Genomic DNA, 19,703 nt, shown 5'->3' on the forward strand with positions numbered 1-19,703 from the left:
GCAATTATATATCAAATGCATTATCAATGAGCTTCTTGTTTTTGAGGAACAAACCTAAAAATACACAAACATATAGAAAAGTAATATATTAAGAAACACAGCCATGCTACCTAGAATTAAAATAATAATACATGTAAATGAGTAGTCTTTAACAGCTTTGCCTTTTTTGATCACTTTCTTTTCAACTGAAGAAACAAAACTATAGATAAGCTCTAGCTGTGTGTAAGGCCACATTTAGACTATGCACCTGCTCCTGGATGCTAGCAAGTTTTCTTTTCAAGTTTGTTTTCATACATTGTCATGTGCTCATAAGCTATACATAGTTTTGTTTTGTGTGCATTTTGAAATTTAATTAGATGGTATCATGCTTTTCAGTATATTTCTTCATTTTAAACTTTCTTGTCCAACAAGGGTCTCATATCTAAAATATACTTGGAACTCAAAAAATTAAACCACCCAACAACAAATCCTCAAAGAAACAACTGCCCAATAAATAAGTGGGCTAAAGACTTAAAGAGAAGCTTCTCTGAAGAAGAAAGAAGGATGGCCATTAGACACATGAAGAAATGTTCAACATCCCTAGCCATAAAAGAAATGCAAATCAAAACAACATTGAGATATCACCTCACTCCAGTTAGAACAGCAAAAATCAAGAACTCTAACAACAACAGATGCTGGAGGGGATGTGGACAGAAAGGAACCTTACTTCATTGTTGGTGGGAATGTAAACTTGTTCAACCACTTTGGAAAGCAGTATGGAGGTTCCTCAAAAGACTTCACATAGATCTCCCCTATGATCCAGCAATCGCACTTTTGGGCATTTACCCAAATGTATACAAACAAGACCACACTAAAGCTACCAGCACAACTATGTTTATTGCAGCATTATTTACCATAGCTAAGATATGGAACCAACCCAGAAGCCCCTCAGTAGATGAATGGATCAAGAAAATGTGGTATATATACACAATGGAATTCTATGCCTCCATCAGAAAGAATGACATCTCCCCATTTGTTAGGAAATGGAAAGGCTTGGAAAAAATTATATTAAGTGAAGTAAGCCAGGCCCAAAGAAACATAGGTCCCATGGTTTCCCTTATTTGCAATATCTAGTATAGGTATGAGTCAAGCGGAAAAGATCAGATAATGTGATGTTAGGAAAACGAACCCTTAAATATGTATTTTAATGTTTTCGTTTCTTTCATGCATGTGTTTCTAACGCATTTATAAGATTATTTCTTTGTTGCTTTGTATGTCCCTCCCCCACAGTGTAATCCCCGCTTTCACTTTATTTGATGTCAGTATAACATGTGGAGGAGAGGGGGACAAACAAGTCGTTTAAGGATTCAGGTGGACCTGTTGTAACAAGGAGAATTACAAAATGTCATGTCAAAGCAAGCTTTACAATGTCGGAGTGGGGGGGGAGGGGGGTATGATTGGGTGGGGGGGAGGGGGGAGGCTGGGAAGGGAGGTGAAGGGTAAACAATGGAGGAGGCTGCAATGCTTGGTAAGAAATGTATGCATTATCCTGCCAATGTAATTGTAACCCCTCTGTACAGTATGTTCTCAAATAAAATAAAATTAAAAAAAAAAAAGAAATGTACTCATTATCCTGCCCATGTAATTGTAACCCCTCTGTACAGTATGTTCACAAAAAAATAAAACAAAAAAACTCAAAAAAAAAAAAAAGATGTAAAGTTCCAGCACATGCCTTTTATCTTCTGAATAGCATTTGGTAATAGGGATATACTCTATTCCATCTATACAGACCACTATTTATGACAGTGCATCTCAACATGTGACTCCTCAGAGACATGTAACTAGGCTCTAGGGAATTGTGCTGGACTGGGAAGTGGTAGGATGTAAGATAGACCTTTTGCCATTTTACTACAGTCTGCCAACATAGCAATGAGTAAGACATGTTATGTCTTTAAAGTATGATAGCACTGGGAAACTCTTATTATGAAGCCTTTTTGTTTTAAAATTTTATTCCAATTAATAAGTGGTGGGAATAGTAAGGCTTGTAGACCAAGTGCAGTATATTGCCTGTGACTTTCAATCAAACTTTATGGAACATTGCCTTTCTTACTCATTTACATGGGTGTTTTTGAGCTAAAATGTCAATGTAACAGATACCATATACTTCAAAAAGCCAGCAGTTACTTCTTAGGCTCTTCACAGAAATCTTTGCTGATTCCTGCAATAATAATGTTACTACTGGTAAATTCTTGTTGTTATTGTGGTTTGTGATTTAAATTAATAGAGAGCCACACAAAAAATAAGCTAGCTTCAGAAGATGACAGAAACAGTAGAAAATGTGATGTGAATAATGTAGGCAGAGATATTAGGTAAGGTGGTTAGGAGAACCTGAGGAGATGCCACATGACTCTGAAGGTGAGCAAAACTAAACAAAGCTACAACAACAAAGCCCAAAGCTCAGGGAAGCTAAGCAGTTTGTACAAAATATCACAAAATAATAAGGGGAAGATATGGAATTTTACCTTAGGAATAACTCCAAATGTAGGTTTATTCATCCATATTACAGTTTTCTTCTTGTGGATTCATGTAAACACAATGAAAAGCAGATATATAAGTATTGTATCCCGCATACAAGAAAAGTAGCTTAGTTCTCTTGGATTTAACAGTTCAGAAAGTGGAATTGTGATGTGTTGAAATTTGGACTCAGTGCTGATGACTAGGTTTGAATCATAGTCCCAGCATTAACCTTGGCTGAATCATTTGGATTTTCAGCCTTCCTTGTGTTTTGGTGGGGCAGGAGTGGGAGAGAGGTTGTCTGTAAAGTGAGGAGAGTGTTTGGATGATCTCCATGGATCTCTTCTGGATCTCACTTTCTAAGATGCTGTGACTTTAGGAGGTGGCATTTGATCTGGGCCTTGTAGAATGGGGTAATTTTTTTGACAGGCTGCCTTTCCTTAGGGGGAAAGGTATTTCAGGTTGGGGAAAAAGCTCGAACAAAAACACAGTGGCTAGTAACTGCACAAGGAATTCTGGGAATGGCATGTGGGAGTTTAGTCTGACAAGGCTGGAGTCTGATCCTGTAGAAGGCAGGAAAGGCAAACAAGGCCTGGACCTAGGTTAAAGAACCTTAACGGTTATGTTTAGGATATAAGCATACAAATTTTGTACACCTTGCTGAGTTTCCCTGAGTTTATGATTTTTTTTTAACTTCTGAGGTCATGGGGCATCTTCTCAGGTTCTCATTACCACCTTTACCACCTTACCTAATATCATAAGAATTCTTTCCTTGCACTTGCAGAATTCAGAAAGTAATCTGTAGTGTTGTTGCTTCATGGCTGGCTTCTTCCTGTGTTTCAGTGATTGCCTTCTGATTGCCTTCCCTGGGCCATCTGTTTTAGTTTCAGATAGCTCTAAATGTGAAATAATCTTCTCCACATTGAGTCAAAAGTTACAACTCCATTTATTATACCTTTTACAGAATATAGAATATATTCAATTGTAAATGGTAGAAGAATCTATTCAGGTATTTAACCCTGAAGCCCTAAAGCAGACTTGTAGCTAGTAGCACATGTATAATATGCCCTCTCCAAAATAATGGAACTTGAGAAGAACATTCTAGTCATCAAATGAGTGTTAGCCTGCCCACTTTGGATCTCACTAACCCAACACTCAGCAATAAGGCTGAATTCCTGCTTATTGGAAAGATGGGTCAGTAGACTGTTGTGACAAAGACTCTGGTAATTCAGATGAGGAATGTATAGCTCACAGGTAGAAGTTCAGTGCTCAGAGAACAGCTCTGGGTAGAGTTTATCAGACTGATGAGGAGGCAGAAGGGGGAGTCCCTCAGGGTGAGAGACTGTGAAACAGAAACATGAGTGAAGATGGCCTATTTAAAGAGATGAAAGCTCTTACATGGCCGGATCATAGAATGTAGGAAGTGGCTAGAAATGAGGCTGTGGAGTAGACAGGGATTAGGTATGAAGGGCTGTTTCCTGTAGAAATTATTTTGGGATTCTATCTTGAATTGAGAAATCAGTTTTCTTAAAAGAGTCACTCTCTCCACATCAAGTGTAGTAAATCCTCCTCACATGTATTGAATGTGTGGTATGCCTACATTAGAACATATAGAAAATATGGAAGAAGAAATAAAGATCACTTTTCCTTTCAGCTATCAGAAAAAACACCGTTGAAATATTTTGATGTATTTTCATTATATTTTTATGCCTCTATACATAAAGGCATGATTGTATTGTAAATAGTTCTATACTGCTTTTCTCAAATGCTCCATATGTCAACTTTTTCCAGCCCGTGACATTAAAAGATCTTTGAGAATTAATTTCCAGTAGCCCCAAACATTATTGATATCTTATTATACTTAAACATCACATCATGGTTTATAGTTTAAGCTGCTAGTGTTGTTTTTCTTTTACGATAGAAAACAATGTTGTTATAGCTTGTTTTTTAATTTGTGTTCACATCTGCATGTTTATTTGAGGTAGGTCTAGCTATGTCAGTGGTCTGGTGGCATAAGTGACATAGTGACATAGCCATGTCAGTGGTCTGGTGGCATAGGTCTAGTCATGCGGGTGCAGGATGGACTGACTCCATGTGCACACTGACAAGTTTTTACAATAGCATTGCAGAATGCATTGGAAAGAGGTGGACTTGAGGTGAATAGATTAAGATGGCTATCTGAACAATATAGGCAAAATCGGAGGATGTCAATTAAGTCATTGGTGTTTTTTTTTTTTATTGGGGGGGGGGGTCTGGTCATGGGGCCTGAACTCTGGGCCTGGGCACTGTCCCTCAGCTCTTCAGCTCAAGGTTAGCGCTCTACCACTTGAGCCACAGCGCCACTTCTGGCTTTTTTTTCCTGCTTATGTGGTGCTGAGGAATCGAACCCAGGGCCTCATGTATGCAAGGCAAGCGCTCTACCACTGAGCCACCTTTCTAGCCCCCTCATTGGTGTTTTTTTCTCCTTTTTTTTACATAAAAGTTTTTTTGTGAACTTGATGAAAGCTACCAGGACATTTTCCATGCTAACTCAGATGTCTCAAGGACACCTTGAGGTGACTATATTGAGCAGGGAGAAGAAAGTGATAGAAGCTTCTTAGTGCCTGATCAGTGGTAGGAAATACCGAAGAGAAGAACTAAGTTTGAAGGGTTGTTCTGGGAAAGGAGATACTATTGCCTTTAAGGTACAAGGTCAGCTGTCAGGGAGATAGTTTACAAATTGGCCTAATAGCTTAGAAAATAGGTCAGAGCACTCTTTCTTTTTTTCTTTCTTTCTTTCTTTTGGTACCCCTTGTCTTATATATATGTTTATCTGGTTTGGGGAAAGGAACAGGAATAACAAAATGGTGAAACAAAGGACAAAGGGTGAACCAGTGCAACAGCCACACTCACAAAACACTGTGTTGGAAATGAACTTTACAGTTTGGGAGGCAGAGTAGTGGGGAGGGAAAGTGAGAGAAAAATGAGGGAGGGGGTAATGATATTTAACAAGAAATGTACTCATCTTATGTAACTGTAACATCACCTTTACAATAATATAAAATTAAATTTTAAAAAAGTCAGAGGAGAACACTTATGTATTGGAGCCATTTACATGAAGATGATGGAGCTGAAATTCTAGATGCAAAAGCATTTCAAAACATCAGGCATTTATGATAAGAAGACCAGTGACATACCATCTTATTCTTAGGGATAAGATGACTTATTATTAAGTAGTAGACAAGGAGAAATTAGAGAAGAAGCTGTAAGAGGCTGTAAAAATAAGAAAGAAAAAACCACCAAAGAGAATAGTGCTGAGGCAGCCAAGAGAGGCAAGAGTTGCAAGGAAAAACTTATTAAATGGTTGAGTGATACAGACTGTCCACAGGAGACATCTAAGTGACCCATGATCCATCTGAGCATGTGAGGAGAGCCAGCAGGTAGCAATGCATGAGAAGTAAAGCTAGCCAAAAGCAGTAGAGTTCTTGGGCTTTTTACTAAGATTGCTGTGAGGTGCCAGATAGGGCCATAGAAGCTTTTTTTACTTTTTTTTTCATTAAATATTAGGAAAAGCTATGTTTCCAACTTGTCATATGACTTAGATTACGCCTCGGCATTTGCTTTTCTTCACATTTAAAATGCTTTTATTGCAATTACGTTTTTGGACACAATATACTCTGTCCAAGCTTCCAGTGGAGCCTGTGCCATTCAAGCAGCATCTCAAGACTTGTGTAAACCAGGTGTGACTTCCACATTTTTTTCTGTGTCTCACTGTCTTTTTAAGCTTCAGCAACAATATTTCAATTGCCTTCAAATTACAGAATGTAACTTGTGTCTTTGAAGTTTGTTATCTGAATTGTTTGAAAATAATAAAGTCAACATGTAGTTTAAAGAGTATTTTTGTTTTGTTGCCAGTCACTTAATGACAGAGAGCTTTAATTCTAGCAAGCTTTAGTTAGAAAGAGAAAAAAAAAATCAAAGGGTGATGTCAGCAAGAATCATAGTAAACCAGATCAAGAAATGCCTTATATGTTACACAACATCAACTGTATATGTTGCCATCTTATTCCTTTACTAACAATGAAAATATTATATCTCAGAAGGGTGCATACTATCAGTCCCCTTCAACACAAAATCATTTTGATACTTGCTAATGTGATGCCCTGTGGATTTCAGAAATTTATTTCTCTGAAAAGGTAATGCTAAATGATTCCTGGCTTAAAAATTTATAGCAAATGTTCCTAATAAAGGAAGATATATATAATCAATGCAGTATATTCATTGTCTTTTTTCCAGGTTGGCAGTGAAATAGCCTGTTTTTAGTATTATTTCTTTCAGTATAATTGCTGTAATGCTGTTCACATAAAAAGTTGTTGCTTTTAGAATGTCATCATACTATGCTAGAAAACAGTTACCACGTAGGAGATTAAATAGAGCAGTATAAACATAAAGCAGTATAAAGATAATAAAAAACTTGACTATCTTCATTTTACCTCTTTGAAGATAGGATTTTACTCTGAAATTTTTGGTTCTTTTTTCTTTCTCTTTGCTTTTTTTCCCAGTGAAGTTCACTATCATTTACTTTAACTCCCTTTGGACTTCTCATCCAGCCCAGAAGATTTTGGTCATTCCATTAATCATTCTTTCAACTCCATGACTTTTCATAGAACTTTAGTTCAGTCTGCTGAGGCTCAGTCTGCTGTTGCCTGGGCTGCTGGCTAAAATTTGGCAACTATGACAATTGTAGCCTTTATAAATATATGATCTCTGATTTGTTAGGCTTGTCAGGATGACTTTGCAATCCTCATTTGTTTTCCTAAGCAGATCTATTCTTTGTGGCTATTGTATACTCTCACCCCTATCTTTAAACTTCTTCCTGTCACCTCTCCCCTCATTCTCAGAAGATGGTCTAGACTCCTGTTTTACTGAGACCAGTAGGGAAGAACTTGTAAACATCTCCACCTGTTCCTATCTATACTGTTTCTCTCATGTATTTTGTCTTCTAGCTATTTTTCCTACTTTCTCCCCACTTCTAGTTTTTGCCAGACTGATCAACAGTGTTCAGCCTTCATTTTATTGGTCTTTCTATGGCATTTTGTCATTAGGGAGCATCTTCAGTATTTATGAAAACCTCTGTCTTTTGGTTATTCTCCTGCTTTAGATTTGTACAGATTCAATCTTGCCATCTTTCTAAAGAAAACTCCCTTTGAAATTAAAAAAAATAAGCATTTGATGCTTTAAAAGCAATAATTGTGGAAAGCTTGTAACTCAGTATTGTTTATTTTTAGGTATTATATTTTCATGTTATAGAAATACATTATAGTTCAGCATCAGTTTTACTAGTTTATATTAATTGTACAGAAGGGTTTCATTATTATTTCTGTACATGCATATAATATGCTACTTTACCCCCTTCAATTATACTTCAAAAATAAGAACTATTTCTTTTCTTGTAATGCTTGATAGTTTACTATGCATACGTATATTATACAACATGTTATATATTTTCTTAAGTATATGCAGTAAATATATAAGAATATTAAGTATATTAACCATTGCTTGGTTTATTCCTTTCTAGTTAATGAAGGAATTTCCTCTCCTGAGCATGTTCAACATCCACGAAAACCTTTTAGAAGCTCTTCTGGAACTACAAGCATATGCTGATGTTCAGGCAGTCTTAGCAAAGTATGATGGTAAGTCCTTGGTATTTTTATGTACTTGAGAACCTCTCTCTTCTTGGTATAGCACAGAAGTTGCATTGGAAGGATCCTTTTGAGTAGAAACACACTTTGAAAATGCTACTTTCAGACACTTTTCACTACTGGTTTTATGACAGTGTTTTATACAATCTTAGAAGTTTGTATTTAGCATAAGTAGATACATTGTGTGGCTTGTACACCATTCCTATTTGTCCTGTGCAGACTCTGTGGCACTCTCCCTGTCAGGCATTGTGTGAACTCTGCTGGATTCCCTGTGCGGTCAGGAAGCAATTTAAAAGTGCTCAGACCTGGTTGCAGTAGCAACTATTAGAGATCTTGTTGCTATGCCATGTCTGTGATGCTGACCCTCTGGAGTAGTTTAGGACAGCCAGTGGCCCTGAGACATGGGAGAGCATAGTATGTCAGTGAAGATGACATAATATTCCTTCACCTTAGGTATTTTCTTCATTGGGAGAAAATTTAGTTCCTTTATATACTTACTCACAAACTTACTCTATTTTGCCTGTTCTTACTACACTAGAAAAACAAACCTAGGTACCCAAGAGATTTAAAAGCTCCTCTGGTTATATTGCTATTACCAGTGAATTCACTATTGGATTAATCATACAAAAAGAATCTGCATCCTTACCTCTCATGACTAAAATCTCTGCAGAACTTCGCCCTGTACTACCTTAATTACTCTCTCCTTAAAATAAATGTGTTTTGTTATAAAATTGATCTTACAAGAGATAACATATTACAAAATAATTTTTGCCTTCTAAAATGTTCTGTCTTTAGTAGGGTTCTTTAGTTCATATAAAGCATTTTTCAGGGCTGAGGATTTAGCTCAGTGGTAGAGGGCTCAGCATGCACAAGGCCCTGGGTTGTATTCCCAGCACAACAAGGGATTTTTTTAAAAAGAATATTTTGATCACAGATTTCCAGGATTTTGCAAAACATGTACAACAAACACATTTTTGACAAAAAACTCTTCATAAGGTATCTCTGAAATGGGTTGGGATTGTTACCACCTATTATGGAGGGAACTGAAATATTGTGAGACTGTTGTTTTGTTCTTGTACTGTTTTCCTCGAATCTTTGTTCAGATTGGTAGAAACTAAATGCCTTCTGCCAGTGTTGGCATCATTTTTGCTTCTGCAGACATGAGCACCCTGTGTAATAAGATATACACTACATAGTATGGAACTGATTTTAGAAAGGGAGAGGAGTATTTGCAGAGCCCTGTTTAAAGTAAACAAAATGAAGACTGGCCTTCACAGCAACTCACTTTTATGTTCTGTTTATATGCTAGAATCACACTGTTAACATTTAACAATAGTTTAACCTTAACTTAGAGGTTCTTTCAAAATATTATACACTGAGGTTTTTTTAGTTTGAACAAACCCAGTCCTGTGCCCAGAGGTTCAGGTGGCAAAGAATTCTTCCAAATGTCCCACCAGAGTTCATGCTTGCATTGCCAGTGCTGACCTGAATTCAACCTGAAAGGAACAAGTGTTTGACCAATAGAGCCTTTGAGATCACAAGTCTCATAATGTTCCTTTCATGAAGATCTCAGTTCATTACAGAAGTCATCAGCCTTGTGTTAGAAAATTGATCACAAAATAAAGAAATGAACTCATTTGGAGCTATTCATTGTCTCTCTGTATCCCCTTGAACAGCCTCTGTTCCACAACAATTGAAGGCTGATTTATTAGATTCTGATAACATATGTTCACATTATTTGTTAAAACAGCCCGCCCCACTCTGTACTAAAACTTGGCTCACACTTTGAAAAATTATTTTTGTTGTAAGTGAACAAACTCACCATATCAAGGCTCTTGTGTTGAGCTTTGTTTATGTTGTGTACCTGGCAACAGAGATGATGTTCTTGTTCATTATTCATGGAAAAAGAGTCTCATTAGTGGCAGGACACATACTGTTGCTGAGATGCCTTGTTAGGGGTTTGGAGTTCAGCAGTTGTCAATAGAATGCAGATGACCTAACTTCAACTGAATTCTGGAGGGAGCTTTGGTGCTGACTTGGCTCAGGACTGTAGCATTTACAGTAGAAATATAATGAAGTGGCTGCTGAAATTACTGTTCTTGAGGGGTGAGCGGCAGCCACTTAGGACTGTTGAAAAAAAAAACAGAAAAAAAAAAAACATGTCTCTGTGCTTCAACCCATACCATAGAATGAGTTCTTTCAAATTTGTCCCTGCTAAATTTTCTAGAGATCCAAAGATCCTGCCCCTTCACATGGAATTGGGTACGTTAGGGTATTTGGAGTAGACAGCTTCAAGGGCACCCTATTTTTCACCCTGCTCACATGCAATCATTCTTATCAGAAATGCTGGAGAAAGCACTTTGAATTCCAGCTCCTCCAACCCTTCCATGGAGCTACACCCAAAACACGATTGTGTGTTATCTTTGCAAATTGGAATGCTCTGGTTGGGTAGCTGTTTCTTGGATAGTTTATGGGTACATCAGTCCTTATTTATTACATTTTGTTAAGTGGCTGAACTTTTAAAGTAGTGTGTTGGGAAGTGACTTGATGAGATTAGTGCTGCTTTCCTGACCTTTGCAAAAAGGGATTTTGAAAAATGACACGACACATGAAGAAAAAAAAAAGTTGGAGCATACTTTGTAGGAAGAATATGGGAAAGACATACATTCTCTTGACTTCATAATTCTTCTTTACCATTAAAAAAAAGTTTGGCTTTGAATTTGAAAATTCTTGACAGTCACAAATTCTTCTTATGTTGAGGCCCTTTGGAAACCCTACGTCTCTACTAGTATTACCAGTTAATTGGTCACAAGTTCCTTGTAACCTGAAGTCTAATTTCGATTTTGCCCTTGAGATAATGTTTCACATTATATTATTCCAGCCATTATTCTGAAGTAATCCATTAGTCTGAAGTAGGGTTGTCTTGTCTTCCTCAAGTTTTCATGATTCCCAATGTGTTAACCAACACATAATATATATGCAAATATATATTATGTATTATATATTATACTATATATACACACACAAATGTTTGTTCCTAGTTCTATATCCTTTATACAATGACTAAAGTAACAGCAGCACTTAGCATTTTATTGGGTTCTTATAATGTGTCAGGTATGATTCAGAGTGTTCATGGATGCACTCATTTATCCTCACCACACAAGTATTTGGTGAATACATCATTAGTTCCAGTCTAGAATTGTGGTGTGTGGGAGAGGTTAGTTCACAGGAAGCACCTACAATGTCAAAGTAAAGACATGTAGATGATGTTATAAAAGAGAACAATCATTGTTGAGCATGATATGAATCCTGAGGGAAGGAAAACCAAGGATGCAACTCGAGATGATGCAGTCTAGGCCTTTGCTTTCACCATCACCCACACTGCTCTTGGCAATATTTTGATTTGTTAAATTAATACCATTATTCTTATTATGAGTGACACTTTAGGAGGAACCTACCATACACCATCACAATAACCTTGCTTGGAGTTAGTTGCTCCATTTCATTAGATGTGGTTTTGTGAGTTTAAATACCTTGTAAGACTGTATATTTCTAGACATCTTAAAATCTGGGATTCAGACACTAGTATTGCTGACTGTAAAGCCTGTGTGTTTCCCTAAGTGTAAGCCTTTCTAGAGTGACTATGCTTCGTTCATTTTACTTTCATTTCATTAGATAGGCAGTGGTGCAGAATTTTAGTGATGCCAAAATGTCTTTGAAGATTTATTTCTAATCATTCTCTAAGCAATGAATATATTCATCTATATTGATTGTCTTTTTGTGAAGCTACCTTCAAAATGTTATTTTTCATCTTCAATCAACTTGCACTTGATTTCTTTTATCACAAAGATTTGCTGTTCGGAGGTCATTGAATTTTAGATTTATCGTCTTTCTTTTCCAATCATTTGCTATCAAGTCTGATGTTTGTAAGCCTTGTGAAAGCTTTGGATTGTCTTCTAAAGAAGTTTTTATAGGCCACTATGTTGAAAACTTGAATCTCAAAGATTAGGATAGTAATGTGAGAAACAAATCATATATTTCTTATTCACTATCATTTGCACATTTCAAGTTTAGCAGAATCTTAGAGCACAGGTGAATTGAATGAGAAGGCTATACAGAACATTTAGGTACATTTGTTTTAGCCTGCCTCTAGTTAACCATCCCTGGGTATTCCAGAAAGCCATCATTGGTCATGTTGAAGAGGTGGGTCAAACTTAAGCTCCACCTTTCCAGTTCTAGATGAGTGAACTCAAATTACTTAACCTTCCAAGCCTCAGTTTCTTTCTCTGGAAATGGAGTCAAGGATTAAAATAAAAAGCTAAATTAACTTGCTTGAGATAACACGATTGACCATTTGTTGTGAGGATGAAAGTATTTTAATCCATTTTAAGTATTTGGAACTGTGTGGGTCAGAAAAAGAATTGTGAAACTATTAGCTGTTCTAAAGAGCCCAACTTGCTACTTTGAACTTCACTATACTTGACATTTTATAATTGTAAATTGTCAGTTGCACTGTGAGAATAAGAGCCCAGTCTGGAGTTACCTCAAAAGCCAGTATTGTGTCATGCTATTGTAATTCATTCGCAATTTAAAAAGACACATGTGTAGATATTTGATAAGAACTGAAATGCCTAGTCTCATGTACAAAGAATTCTTGAATTTTTGGAAGATTGAAAATGGACGTGCCAAGGATTTTCATTCTGATTGTTTCTTTGGACTCAAAGCGGTTTCATCCTTGGAAAAATTTGAACCAATGGAATTGTTGGATCTAAGTTCTGAAGTATTTCAATACTTAGACCAGTAAGTTTTTTAGTGATTGCCCTATTTTGAGTACATTAGCTTCTCGGTAAGAAACAAGGTATAATGCAAATGTCTAAGTGCAAGATCATTTTTATTGATACTATAGAACTTATACTAAATTAGCATTATTATCTGTCATAGTTTTGTGCAAAGGATATACTTGTTAGAGCAGTACAAGTATATTGTTCTGAAGCTGAAGGAAATATTTTTCTCCTAGTAGACTGAAAACAGTTGGAAAGAAAATCATTAGGGAATCACTTTATGCTGATATTATTCAGAGAATAAGCCTTTTCTAAATATTGTTTTTATATCTAGTGTGTGTTTATAAGTAGAAGTTTCATAAACAATGTTTGTTGTCCCAGCATAAGTGATAGAACTGTCATCATAATTGTTTTGAAATGATCACTAGATACCCTGTCTTTTAGTTGATCTGTTGTTCCTCTGTTTGAGGAATAAGCAAGAATAGGAGAGATTTGTCCACAGCAAAACAATGCTTTTCAGTCAAACATTAAATGTGTCAACCTGTATCCTTATATGATCCATTGTAACAGTGAGATGTACAAGACACTGTGTGGAAAACGAACTTTACAGCATGGAAGGAGGGGAGGGAGAAGTTGGGGAGGTGTGGGGAGGGAAGGGATGGTATGGGAAAACAAAGGAGGGGGTAACAATGTTGGATGGGAAATGTACTCATTACCTTACTCATGAATCTGTAACCCCTTTGTACAGTATCTTTACAATAAAAATATATATTAAAAAACATTAATCAGCCTGGGTGCTGGTGGCTCACATCTGTAATCATAGCTACTCAGGAGGCTGAGATCTGAGAATCATGGTTCAAAGCCAGCCCAGGCAGGAAAGACCGTGAATCTCTTATCTCCAATTAACCACCAGAAAACTGGAAGTGGCTCTGTAGCTGAAATGTAGAGGGCTAGCCTTGAGCTGAAGAGCTGAGGGACAGTGCCCAGGCCCAGAGTTTAAGCCCCACGGCTGACAAAAAACAAACAAACATAAAACATTAAATGTGTATTTTAATGCCACAGGCACAGGCGGCTTCTGAAACAGTCATACAAAATAAGGCTGCATTTGCAATGAAGGTTTGAACTATAGTCAGTCCTTTTAGTCCATCTCTCTTCCCCAAGAAGTCTATTAGGGAAATAAACGTTTAAAGAGAATTCTTATAAAAACAGATGGGCAAAGGAACCACATTGCTACTTCAAAGAAGGGAATAATCATTTACACTGGTATCTGGGGTCTGTGTTTCAGGCTTGTAAGCATGAGTCACTGAGAAATGAAGACCCTGCACAACTTAATTCTAGATACTGTACTGATTGAGACACAAGAGGTCAATCTGCTAAGAGGACTGGACATTTCAGTTACCTTAGAACAAAGGATATATGCAGTGAGCAGGAGCTCTGATAATAGATGTCAGTTTAGTGAGAACTGCAGGCATGAAAACCTGTTTCTGATGATGAAGACCTTTTGTGAATGCAAACATCTGTAATTCACGTACTTGGCACATGCACAAACTCTCTAAATTTATATTGGCTTTAGTAATCCTTATTGCCCAGTTATCATAATTTACCAAGGTAACATTCCTCCCCAGCTAGCCATTACTGTCATGGAAACTGCTGTGTTTGGCTCCAAGGCACCAGCCACAGAAAGGCCCTCCAACAGACCTCCTCGGGTAATCCAGTCCAAAACCTGCAAATCACATCTGGTGTTTGGCTTTGCAGCATGAGATGAATTTTTCTGGGTGTAGTTGAATGAGTGTTGCCTACTTTTCCCCCTGCCCAGAATTACTAAGGTCATGTAGAATTTCCCGATTGAATCATTGAAATCCCATGTTGCACATTTTTTTTGAGGTTCTTGTATATCCTTTTTATTTCTTAAGTGAATTTTCCCCTTTGGTTGAAAGGGGACTTTGGATTGGCTTTTTGGAGGTGGAGCAAAAAGACCTCACACTATCTGGAACCAACAACAGATACAAAAATTTAAGAGTAGAATTCTGTGTTTCTATTTTTTTCTTTGCATTGTGTCATGAGTAGAAGTAAGTGGAGAAATTTTAGTAAGATCTGCATGGCAGACAGTATCACATACAGAGACACTAGTGAATACCACAGTCCATAAGCAGGCTGTGAAGGAGAAATGAGATGCTTTGCTGCTGTTGTTCATTTGTTTTCCATTTTTGTTTCGATGGTTCACGGCTCCAAAAGCATCTGTGAAGTCCACATAGGTTGAATTAATATGAATTTTAGGTATGTTTGTCTAATAGAGATAATACCCATTTGTTGCTTGACCACAGAAAGGATATAGGTGAAGTAATGCTTGCAGTGTTTCTAGTGGCATTCTAAAAAGTTTTGGATTTTGGATTTGGATGTACTTAGGTACAGAAAAGGAATGCAAAGGGTAATTAGGGCATTTTTTTCAAAGTATTTCATCAAGGGTTCAGCATATCCTTAATATGTTCAAGATTAAAAAAAAACTTCAGTTTCTATATTCAGGGATGAATATGACTTATTCTCTGTTTGTATTCTAATGGAGAAAGATGTTAAACATACATGTGCATGTGTATATACACACACATATGATTGTGGAAGATGAACACATGCTCAGTGCATCTATTTGAAACATGCAGAGAAAGTCTTTGACCTCAATCCCTGTGTTCCAAAATGGTCATTCAAAACATCTCTGGTTAGTGAATGAATTGGTAACTGGAAATGTCGCTATGATATAATGTCCTTGTTTTTTTGCTAGTTTGGGATTTACTTATCTACTGGATTCTCTCCTTAAAAGTACTTTCAGAATTGATCTTAGTTTCCTTCTCTTATATGCTGGTATAAGAATTATCGAAGAAAAGAAAATGATGTAAAAATAAGGTTATCACTGAAATTGCTTTATCTTACCTGAAGGTTTGCTCCGTGAGTTTTCTTCCAAGATTATTGCATTTAATTTTTGCTATTATTAGTTCTTCATGACTTTTGAAAATTCAGGAGTCCCTAAAATGACCTTTTCTTTCAGAAGCATCATTCCAGTAAAGGGTGGATCTAGTGAGGTGTGGTTTGTTTCTAGCTAAGGATTTTTCTACTTTTCTTTAATCTTTTTTTTCTTTAATCTTGTTTTTGGTTTTTATTGAGGTTTTTTTGCTTCCTTCCTGTTTTTTAATTTTGCTAATATTTATAATAGACATCTAGATTAGAGCACCAGTACAATTTCATACATCTTTTTGGACCACCACAAGCAAAGATAAAGGTGTTACATGTATGTTGAGGAATATTATATTTCTGATTCTTCAACAACACTGATCACTTTGGACTTCAGGAGCTACATTAGATGTAAATGTTGCCGTGTCAAAGTAAGTTAATTTCAAGGGAGTTAAAATGCCAGTAAATTATTTCATTCAGCAAACAGCAGACATTGCTCTGTGTCATTGGTACAAAGTGATAAAGAAACACAGTATTCACTCCTAAAGTACACCATGGAAATAGGTAATCCAAACAAGAGAATAAGTCATTTCACATCACAGTGCAAGTTTGTTTTTTTGTTTTTTGTTTTTTTTAGTCTCTTGAGTGAACAAAACTTCTTATTTTAACCTATAGCCACATAAGTTAATTTACTGTGTGGTGCTATCTTAACCACAGGAAACTGAAGCTAATCTATACCCCACATAATCTCAGAAACTCTTTCAAGGAGTGTAAGTAAGACACAGAAAAGAGGTTCATAAAACCCATCAACACTTAGCTACTTTTCTGGATCATAATTATGACAGGAGGGGGAAAATATGGCATGTGAGGAACAGAGTGTCCTGTATTTTATATTAAAGGTAGTAAAGCACATGATATTAGTGCTTGAATAGTTAGATCAAAGCATCTGATAAATCCATATCTGCTGACAACTGTAGTTACTTGTAAAGTTGATCAAACAGAAGATAAATACTCTGGATTAAATTCTTAGCATGGAACAATGATACTCACTAGACACTATGTTGGAAATTAACTTTACAACTATGGCAGGGGGGCTGGGCAGGGCCGGGGAGAGTAGGGAGGGGACATGAGAAAATGAGGGAGGGGGTAACAGTGCTTAAAAAGAAATCACTAGTATATGTTTTGGACAAGCAGAAAAGGTCAAAAGCTATGTACATACCTTACTTAATACTCCTGTTCATCACCTTTACAATAAATAAAAATTTAAAAAACTTAAAAATGAAAGAGAGGAAGGAAAGAGAGAACCTTAAGTGAACAAGATTAATAGTAAAAGAAATAGATATTAGGAATAAATATGTTCTTTGAATCTATATAAATAACAAGACACAAAACCTGTTGTTGCTCTTCCTTCTCCTCTTCCTCCCCCTCCTCCCTTCATCTCTCCTCCCTCTTTTCCTCCTTCCTTCCCTTCCTTTTCTTTTTTCTTCCTTTTCTTTATTTCCTTCTTTCCTTCCTTCCCTTCCCTTCCCTCCCTCCCTCTTCCTCCTCCTCTTTCTTTTTTCTTTCTTTCTTTCTTTTCTTTCTTTCTTCTTGCTCCCTTGCTTTCTTTCTTCCTTAGTTGGTTGCTTGCTTGCTAGATTAGACCTTGCTATATTCCAGACTAGCTTGGATCTCACAGTCCTCCTTCAGCCTCCCAATGGCTGAAATTACAGGCCTGTGCCACTGCACATGTTTGGACTTGTGTTTCTTAATCTAAGAAGATTTTGGGGGAATGACCGTGGCAGCCCTGGGCTGTTGTCCTATTCTTTGCCTTTGTCCTACAATAGGACTATTTGGAGCAGAAAATACTGTATTATAAATTAATAAAAAGTTACAGCTATTCATTTTATTTTTTATTTCTTTTAATACCCTTGGTTCTTTTTCAGCAAATAAATTAGTTCCAGAAAAATTTTAGAAGATATGATTTTAATTTGTGAGCATTTAGGAAAGAAAGAGATGCCTGAAAATCCAGTATCAATAGGCAAAACAAGTTATAACAAATCAGAGATGTGGATATGAAAATATTTTTTCTTACAGAATAGTATTTATATGTGTGCATCTTATTCAGTTAAATAGCCATTTTCTCACATTTCTAAATTAGAGGGATGACATACAAGTGTTTATGTCCTTCAGTAAAGCCTTTGGTAACATGGAGCAATGTAACATTTTTAGATAGCATGATCATAATAACTAATTAACAAATTTTGCACATAATCATTGCAGACAATTGCAAATTAATGGTGCTCTCTCAAATCCTATTCCCAGACTTTTTTCTTTGGTTTTGCTTTTGTCAGTTTTCTATACATTTCTTGTTTATTTGTTTTTCTTATTTCATTGAAGTTCTTTTTTGGTTTGGTTTCTTTGGATTATATTTGTGTGAGATAGAATCTCCTAGTTAGTTCAGGCTGCCTTAGAACTCGAGGGCCTCCTCCTCTGCCTCCCAAGGGCTGGAATAACATCTGTTACCAAGCCTGATTGTTAATATTTTTAAAATCAGATCTTGCCAGCAAGATAGCCTATGGCCTGAAAATAACTCGTATTTATCCTGTGTGATATTGGCATATCTCTTAACTGTTCTATGTCCCTTTTTCCCTTACTCTGAGTCAATAAGATAGTAAGTTTCAATGGCTGGTGCCAATGCCTGTCATTTATTCCTCAGTAGATGTTTGCAGCAATTGTGACGATGGTAATGATCGTACAAGGAGGAAGGTATGCTCATAAAATGGATGGATGGAGCAAAGCGGTGGGTGGCAGCTTAAACCAGAAGGATGACTAATATGCTGAAACCATTAAAATTTAATGGTACAGATTTAATTTTAAGACTTAGAAAGTAATGGAGTCAAATACGAAATCCTACCCAAAGGTTTTCAAAATTGCAGAACGTTTTCATGGACTGTATGAAAGAGAGAACTGAATTTGGCTAAAATCAACTTGACTAGAATTCTTAGGTTTAGGTTGGCCTTACAGTCAATCATTCAGACAAATGAGGGATTCCAGCTGCTCAGGCTGAGGCCATCTTTGCTGGTATTCAGAGAGGGGTATGTGGTGGCAGGAGGCTCTCAAACTACACATTTCTCTCCAGCTCTGGGTTGATTCAGGTTTGGAGTATTGTGAAGATTATTTAGATTTCTGGTTCTCATCTTTTGAGATCATTCATTGCCCAGTAACAAAAGTAGGTGGGAGTTACAAAAAATATGTCATCTAATGAGCTAGAGATATTTATCCTGGAATAGAATAGTATACTGGAGATATTTCAGCCATCTTTATGTTTGAAGTGTTGCCTTGAGAAATAATCAGATTCCGTTTTATTATGGAAGACAGAAGTAGGGATTTTTAGATAAATATTTATAATGGAATAGGGCAGAATGACAAAAGGCAGGATTTGATTGATATGAGAAGACAGCTTCAGCTGACTATAGATTATATGGTTTGAGACATAAATTGCATATAGTAATGGACAAATCTCAAGCAACGACTTTTTACTCATGTATACACCCATGTGACCACCACCCAGAGTGAAGCATAGAACTTTCCATCATCTCAGAAGGTTGCCTCATACTCTCTTCTAGCCAGTAACTCCCCTCTAGCTCTGAAGTAAACACTTTCCTGTTCTCTATCATCAGATATTCATGCAACTGATTTGAGCACTATTTAGCAGTTTCAAATGAAGTTCAGTAAATACCTACCTTCTGATCCAGCAATTCCATTTCCACATCTGAGTTAAAGATTTCTTTCTAAAGCAAACACAAGAATGGTTACAATAGCT

At 36.6% G+C, this 19,703-nt stretch overlaps 1 protein-coding gene across 4 annotated transcripts in view; it reads left to right on the forward strand.

Annotated features, from left to right (window-relative positions):
- Positions 1-19,703, forward strand: part of St7 (suppression of tumorigenicity 7) — a 207,467-nt gene that overhangs the window by 144,882 nt on the left and 42,882 nt on the right. For all 4 annotated transcript variants that reach the window (XM_069996620.1, XM_069996621.1, XM_069996622.1 and 1 more), the window contains one exon: positions 8,051-8,165. In XM_069996620.1, coding sequence (XP_069852721.1) covers positions 8,051-8,165 — 115 coding nt within the window. The remainder of the gene's footprint in view (positions 1-8,050; positions 8,166-19,703) is intronic.

The sequence above is a fragment of the Dipodomys merriami genome, unplaced genomic scaffold, assembly GCF_024711535.1.
Source record: "Dipodomys merriami isolate MVZ:Mamm:240054 unplaced genomic scaffold, mDipMer1.0.p SCAF_5, whole genome shotgun sequence".
NCBI classification, from domain to species: Eukaryota; Metazoa; Chordata; class Mammalia; order Rodentia; family Heteromyidae; genus Dipodomys; species Dipodomys merriami.